Source organism: Cariama cristata, unplaced genomic scaffold (assembly GCF_000690535.1).
Source record: "Cariama cristata isolate BGI_N322 unplaced genomic scaffold, ASM69053v1 scaffold25225, whole genome shotgun sequence".
In the NCBI taxonomy this organism is placed as follows: Eukaryota; Metazoa; Chordata; class Aves; order Cariamiformes; family Cariamidae; genus Cariama; species Cariama cristata.
The window spans coordinates 3,798-12,298 of record NW_009617289.1 but is presented as its reverse complement, the minus strand read 5'-3'; the positions used below and the strand labels follow the sequence as shown (position 1 = coordinate 12,298).

At 36.1% G+C, this 8,501-nt stretch overlaps 1 protein-coding gene across 1 annotated transcript; it reads left to right on the top strand.

Annotated features, from left to right (window-relative positions):
- Positions 1 to 928: 928 nt before the first annotated feature.
- Positions 929 to 5,992, top strand: LOC104161904 (GA-binding protein alpha chain; the record flags this gene model as incomplete). The annotated part of the gene is made up of 2 exons (XM_009700485.1): positions 929 to 1,121; positions 5,475 to 5,992. Coding segments are annotated over 2 exons (422 nt in total), but the record flags the coding sequence as incomplete, so codon positions are not given.
- Positions 5,993 to 8,501: the final 2,509 nt, after the last annotated feature.

Sequence of the window (8,501 nt, the reverse complement as noted above, 5' to 3'; positions counted from 1 at the left end):
TCCCAGGCAGCCAGTGACAGGGCAAGAGGCCATAGTCTCAAACTGTGCCGGAGAAGTTCAGGTTAGACATTAAGAACCCTTTCTTCACAGAAGGGGTTGTTAGGCATTGGAACGAGCTCCCCAGGGAGGTGTTGGAGTCCCCGTGCCTGGAGGTGTTTAAGAAAAGACTGGACGTGGCACTTAGTGCCATGGTCTAGTTGACATGGAGTTGTTAGGACAAAGGTTGGACTCGATGATCCCAGAGATGTCTTCCAACCTAATTGATTCTGTGATTCTTAAGCCAAGATTTTATCGGCTGACATCCATGGGGAATACTCTGTGTTTATCCCTTTACACGTTAGGTCTGCTATCTGTATCTCATTGAGAATTTAGGAATTTAACTGCAGATACTTGAGTTAAAAAGAAATCTTAATGATTGGACATGAAAGATGTTATATTGACTAAACTGAAGTTTGGGTTTGTTTTTATTTTTTAATTTCAAATACTTCATGTTGAAAATTGGTGACTAAACTTTTTTTTAAGAAAACAATTTCTATTACACACACACGCACACACACATATGTATCTGTGTATGCCTGAAGAGGAATAAGCAGCTTTTGCTAAATCTGTTCTATTTTAGTCATTTAGACACATATCTATCCCTATGTGTAGTGTTATATAATCTTTCTTAAATTCTAGGGACAGATTTACGAGAAAGCTTGATATAATTTTTTCTTCTTTCTGTAGTCATCAGTTTCTTTTTTAATAGATTAATACTGAAGAATTTGCAAGAAAACGTTTACAAAAGAATAATTAGAAGAAATTAATTAAGTGCAAGATTTCCTTCCATCATATATTCTATATTGGTCTGCTTTAATATGTTGGTTGAAAATGTTTAGCTTTGAGGGGAACATAATTGAAATGAATCTTGTTATTGCTGTTTCAACAGGAAACAATGGCCAGATCCAGTTGTGGCAGTTTTTATTAGAACTTCTCACTGACAAAGATGCTCGGGACTGTATTTCTTGGGTTGGTGATGAAGGAGAGTTTAAATTGAATCAACCTGAACTGGTTGCACAAAAATGGGGACAGCGCAAAAACAAACCCACGATGAACTATGAGAAGCTTAGTCGGGCTTTGAGGTAAGAAACTTTAGGAACTGATCAGGTATGAAGTGATTTGCTTCCACTTGGCTACTTTATTTTTAACTACCATAATGCAAGACTTGTGGCTTTTGTAGCGAAGGGATAAACAGATCCTCTGAAGCTACTCCTTCCAATCAGGTCGTACTAGTCTTAGGGGCAAGGTATTTGTTGGGGGATTTTTCTTTTCTTTTTTTTTCTTTCTTTATTTTTTTTTTTACAAATAGTACAATAGTAGTACAATAACTTCTAGTACGATAACTTCTTGAAAATATGTTTTCTTTCTTCAAGATTATTGAACACTGACATGATAGTTAATTTGGGTAGCTCACTGTCAGAAATGTTTCTTTTTGATATATCTTCAGCATTTATGCCTTCAGTAGTGTGCCAAACAATATTAGTGATTGGTGAAAGATACAGAAATCTGTGAATACTCTGAATTATAGACTTATTTTTATATTTTACAGTTTACTTGTTAGTGTTCTTTTTGCTCTTGTTATGGTATAACGCGGGTATTTTCCTGTAATTACATAATGGTTATTAGTTTTCTGTATGTAACAAAACTTTTTCGAAGTTCAAATATTCATTGATCCATTCCGTTGTTCTTATGGTAGGAATGTTAAATTGAAAAATACAGTTGACAGGTAAGTTTCGAGAGTTGTTGTGATTCCAACGTAGTGAACTTCTATCATCTGAAGAAATGGAAGCATTTCAGGCTGTCTTCCTTCCATTGTGATTTTATAGTTTGTCATTGGTACAAGGGACTTGTATTATTGAATCACTGTAGGTGATGTGCTTGAGGAGCGGGAAGAATGCAAGTGCCTGAATTTTAGACTTTTGCTTCCCTGATTATTTTAGCCTCTGGAATCATTTGAAAATTCGTCCAAGTTCTCTGAAATCATTAAGACTGAACTTCTGATTTCTTATTCTGATATGGTTAAATCTATTTTTCTTGATTAGTTTTCAAGAAAGTTATTTATTACCTAATCCTGAAAATTATTTAAGCACTTTTAGGAACTCTCTTTATATGAGTGGAGATGCATATTGGTTGAAGTCTGAGATCTAAGATTCACTTTTGGCTGTGGTGTTTGGTTTTTTTTAAAAAAAAAAGAAAGTAAACTCATCTAGCATTGTTTAAAAAAAAGAAAAAATCAACTTCTATTTAAAAATACCTCTATGAGAAATGATGGTAAAGTTACCATATTCTGGCTTGCTTTAGTCTTTTAGGGAGGATTTAAATAATATCAGTATGTATAATGCTGAATGAGTGCTTTCACTGGGGGAGGTGGAAGTCTAGAAGACCATGAATGGCATGGAGTCAGTAGTGCCTGCTCAGTTTCCCATTTACATGAACAGGAAGCATCAGAAGAAACTGGCAGGCACCAGATACACAGCTTAACTATGCCTTCATTTATCATGTAAATTCTTTAGGCACAGTATTGTGGATGCCAGAATTATTTTATGAGTTTGTGAGGAAAGTGGGCAAATCAGTGAAAAAGAAATATTTTGAAGGATATTAGGTATGGAAAGATGCAACTTCTAGAAGTTCCTGAGCCCCGGATCATTGAAAGCAAGGAAGAGCATCAGTATACGCTTAGTCTACTTTCTTGCTTTTCCTTAGGCATCCTCTTTTGGTCTGTTGGAGTCTGTATCCTGTTCTAGATAGATCTTTAGTCTAGTTTTGTATGGCTATTCTTGCATTATTTAGATACTAGAATGTTACTTTTTTCATAGGATCACAGAATCCCTTGGGTGGGAAGGACCTCGGGAGGTCTCTGATCCAACCTCGTGCCCAAAGCAGGGCCTGGCCAGTAGAGCTGCTCCCCAACCTGTATTGTTGCAATACCATTCCCATATTTCCAACCTGTTTTTGTGAATCTATGCATTTGTGTACTGAAGGTATACGTGAAACTTTCTGGAACATAAAAATGATGTAAATGATGCTAATGTTTTTTGGGTTTTGTCAACAAACTCCGCAGAAGATCTCAAAGGCAGCTGAAGAACTTTAGAATAATGTTCTTATCACTGGGATATTAAACAGATGTCTGCACAGTAATTTGCATACATCACTATTAGAGAAGTTTTGCATTTATATTTTAATCACAGAATTACAGACATCACATTCCTCAAAATGTTGCCGTTTTGGCAGCTGCCTCAATATTGACATGTTTTCTAACACTTGAATGTCTGACGGGATATTTAATGCCTCTTGCTACTCCCATGATAAACACTGTTGCCAAGCTGAAGTTTTATTAAATGGTAATATGTTTTGTTTACTAATGTGCTGAAATTACTATGTCATTTGTTGATTAATACAGAAAATGATGTTGATATTGAGAAATGTGCTAGCTCTTCTGCCCAGCTGTAGGAAAACCAGGCAATGTAGAAATTAGGGCAGGGTGAAAAACAGAAGAGTAGCTTTTTTTATTACATACACCTTGGTAAATTTTCTAAAATCAACATCTGTTTACTTATCCAGTAGGGAAGTAAGACTTGAAGAAAAATAATTAATCTCCTGTATTATTCTGAAACAAAGTTTTCATATGACTCAGAACATTCCAGTAACTAAGCCTTTGTAAACTTGCATGGATATTTATTTATTTTTAGCTTTCTATATTTTTTTGAACAAGCAAATGCTGTAATCAGAAATGCATTCAACATAATATTGAAGAAAATCTTGTCACCACATTGCCTCAATTCTAACTTGAGTGTTTCTAGCATGAGATGTGGGAATCTCTTGCGGTTTTTTGGGGCCTTTGCATAAATGCGGACTGATTTCTTGTAGTCTTTTTCCTTTCTGATTGTATCGGTAGTGCAGACTAAATCATTTGAAGAAATTTATTCAGTTTTGTAAAGCATTTTTCTACAGCATTATTTTGAGACAGGCATTATTGTACAGGACTGTACAATACATTTACAATAAATGTAATGTATTAAGCATCTACAGTAAATGTAAATGCTTGTATAGAGTTAAATAACTTCTTGCATAATACCAGTAACCAGCAGGCTTGCTGAAATTTTTTTCTACATAGTCTGTCTCTCATCCTGTCTTTGCTTTGGTCCTGTTGCTTAGATCCTGGCCCTCAAAAGTAAGAAATTAAAAGGCTTTTTTTCAGAATTTGAGGTGTCTGAAGAGGTTTGGTTGGATTCTTAGTAACTTACCTCTTTTCCACTAGAGCTGGGAGACAGAAGTTAGTCTTTTAATTGACTTAATTTTGCTGGTGAATGAGAATTATCTTTGCTTTACAAGCATGTCACTCAGAGGATTGAGTTTTAGACAATCAAGAAATCTGTGCTCATTTGTACTACATTAGGGTGGTGATTTTGAGTAAATTAAATTGTGTGGTGGTGGTTTGGGGTGGGTTTTTGTTGGTTGGTTGGTTGGTTTTGGGGTTTGATTTTTTTTTTCCAAATTTATCACAAGCTTGTTAAACTCATCAAGTGGAAGTTATGTCCCAGCCACTTCGGTTTTCTTAATGAGAAATGTGTCATGTGTTCTATTGATGCCTGCAGTGAGACAAGAACAGCAACAAAACTATAAAATTCTAACTTCTGTTTTATTGGTATCACTTAAAGTTTTATAGTGTCTCTGAAGTACACTGGGTTATATGGACTTTGTTATCTTTACTGCATTTCTGCCCAGTCAGATAATTCTTTTGTGACACAACGTAAAAAGTATTCATAGTTAGAGAAGTCACTTTTAGTTGTAAATAAAGGCAAAGGATGTAGTTTTGCCAGCATATGGTCTATTAAAAAAACAAACAAACAAAACACCAAAACCAACCAACTACCCAAACCCCACCAAACATGGTTTTAATAGCTTTACTTCCATCTTGAAAACAATAGGGAGGGAATGGCTGCTTTAGTATCATAGAAACTACAATGCTTATTTTCAAACTGTTTCCAACATGAATTTTTTTCCTCGGAAAAGCAGAGACAAGAGTAAAGAAAGCAAAGGACAATAATGAGGGGGAGACAATATTTTCTTATTAAGGCAAAGCACTATATAAAACTTATTTCTGTCCCCCCCCCCTCCCCAAGCTGTTTTTAAACTGCCCCAAGACCTTCATTTCTGAACTGGTCCTTCTGACTGCATATGAAATGATGACTATGTTTTCTTTCTCCTTAACGTATCAAGGTGCAGGGACAATTTTCAGCCCTCTTCCCCTTGCTCATATAAGAAAATCCCTAAACAGTATCTTGGTGTATGAAATTGTATGAGAATCTTGATGAGAAAGAGATTCATATTTTGGCCTCTGAGTGACCTTAAGTAAATAACCGATGCGTATGGAAGTTACAGATGCTGCAAAGTTACACTGTTTTTTCTTTCTTTTTTTTATTTTCTTTTTACAGGTATTACTATGATGGAGACATGATCTGCAAAGTGCAAGGCAAGAGGTTTGTGTACAAGTTTGTCTGCGACTTGAAAACTCTCATTGGATACAGCGCAGCGGAGTTGAATCGGTTGGTCACAGAATGCGAGCAGAAGAAACTAGCCAAGATGCAGCTCCATGGCATTGCACAGCCAGTTACAGCAGTTGCGCTAGCTACAGCATCCCTGCAAACAGAGAAAGATAATTAAGCACTAGGACCTAAAAAGTGGGAGCCTGAGGCCTTTCCTATATAACCTTTACCAGAATCGGAAACTTCTTTTGTTTCTTGACAGTACGATATAGAGCATGATTTTATATAAAGAACTGGGACTTGCATACATTTGGATCTTTTAACAGCATATATTTCAATATAAGTTAAGGGATCACCACAACTTCTGCAACTTTGAGTCAGGGCCTCTATGGTATGCAATCTGAAATTGATGAGAAAGGTTGAACTGGTCAGCGCTCTCTGTCCACAGCTGTACAAAGTAATTTTTGCCACGCTTTTAACAAAAATGAAGTCCTACAGCAAGCAGGCTGATCAGTTGTCTGAACTCAGTCCTTTCCAGTCTTTTGTTCTCTGCTGAGCTACCAAATGGTGTTTGATGCTTTCCAAGTTAAACGTGCTCATTATTCTCATTTAATCAAGCAGAGCCGAAAGACACGTTACAAAGCATCAGGTTCTTAAAATAGCTTCTGTGTTTATAAGCAAAGGAAACTTAAGACTAGACCGAACTGAAGATCAGTGCTGAAGGAGATCCAGGTTTAGATCTGGCTTAGGTGAAAAGCCAATGATGGGTATTTCATTGTAATATGTAGATAATATGCATATTTGAGGGCAAGTACTTTCCTATTTTGAAAGACATTGTTAATGCTAGCCATTTAGGAAAAAGCAAAGGCAAAACTTCGCTGCAACCCCCCCCATCAGGTGATTTGAAGACTTGAAAAAAAACCAGCCCTCAACCAAGGAGTAGTTTGTTTTGGTGGAGGTTTTTAATGCTCTGTTCTACAAGGCGCTTACACCTGCACAGTAGTCAACCTTAGTAACTGAAGACATAAGTTAATCACAGTCAGTAGTCCCTGTTTAGAAACAAAATGCAAGTTCAAAGTGGTTTTACAGAGAACTGAAGTTTGGTTTCCAGATTATTGTACAATCTGACGTATATTGAAATACAAAGATGTATTTTTTTTATTTAAAATTAATTTCTTTCTGAACTTCAAGTAATGTTTTTGAAGCTTCGTAAGCCAATGCATGCTCCGGAGCTGGGTGCAATTTGAAGTCTGGATGATGCATAGAGATAGTTGGAACATATCCTGAATTCTGAGCTGCAGAAAGTACTTCAGGCAAACTTACACGTGCAGTAAAAAGCAGGCTGCAACTTTTGAGCTTCTGTACTGATGCCTGTTAGACTATTCCTTTTGATGGCGAAAATGGTGCAATTTTGGGTTTGCTTTTATGCCTTCATGTTTTTAAACAGTATAAATACTATGTCATCATGCATATTTTCCAACTTTTTAGAAGTGAAACCCCCTCTGGTAACACTTAACAGTTAAAATGCAGATGTATAAGGGAAAACCTTTAGATCTGTCGGGGTCGAGCTACTCTTAAACCTTAAAAATGCTTGTGCAGTGAGGCTCTAAACACAGAATGTGTTTATACTGTGTAGCGAGAGCACTGAACTGTTGCTCTTGGTCTGAAAAGGAACAGTCATACTTGCAGGCTGAGGGCAAAGAACACAGAAGACTCATGTATGTTTTGAAGACACGTTGAGGACAAAGCTTTTTGTTTATAGGTGGACATTCATCTGCAAGTAGTTTTTGCTTAACTAGAAATCTTGCATGTAGTTCTAACCTACTTTTTTCATCGTCACCATGATTATACATTTTTTTTTTTCTTGCCAGATTCTTTCAGTAACTTTTAATACTGGTTTCATTCTTGAGCTCTTGAAGCACTTCATCTACTGAGCATGCTGGCTTTATTTTGTTTTTAAAAAAATCTTAAGCCCTGAGCAAAACAGGTAAATGCACGTGTCATGAGAGGTCAACCATCAATCCATTTATTACTGTTACAGTAGTCAGATTCCACCAGTGGGCAAGCTTTTGAGGTGACTTCGCACATTGATGCAGGTTTGCTTACTAAGAGTAAGATGAAGCTGATAGTTTGGTGGCAGCAGCTAGGTATGTAACGCCGCTTCATTACTGAACACAAGTCCAATACAAGTCACTAGGCTTATTTAGCAGAGTTCGTGAGAGGCCTTTTTAGTTAAAATACAGTATAAAAAGAAGAGAAGCTTAAAATACCAGATTTCTAGACCAAACTGGACTGCAGGAGGATAAACTAACAGCAAAATTGAAATGTAATATCAATACAATGTTCTTGTTACGTGACAAGTCCTCCGGGGGAAGCTTCTGATATCAGACTTGCTTTGTAAATACATCTGATTATTATTTTTGCAGCTTTTCAGTAGATGTGATAGTCCTTTTGGTTCTTTGTTGTCGGATCATCTGCTTTTCCACCATGTTCTAATTAGGAAAGAAGGAATCTTTTCAAACAGTATAAAATCACTCTCATGTTCTCTGTAGTTGAGGGAGAAATCTGTGACTAACTTGACGTCTTCAATAAAAGAAAAGATGTAGAATATATTGTCAAAGGTTGTTCTGTTGCTGCCAGAAGGAAAACATAGAATATTCCCAATTTTTTGTAAAACGGAAGGTTTTTTGCATACTTTTTACTCTTTAAATAAAGACACTTATACTCTGCTAATAATTATGTATTTCTTTTGTGTTTTACATTTTTTTGGTAATTTTACATGAAACAATTATTTTCTATTTTTACTCTGATAAAATATTTGTGCATAAAATGTCAATATAGTAAAATAAAAATGTTATACAGCTAATGCCTGTTGACTTCTTAATTTTTCAGGAAGCTGTCAGGTGCAACCCGTTTAAAGATGAATACATGCACTTTATTCTCGTTACTCTTAAGATCACAAGCTTGTTACAGGAA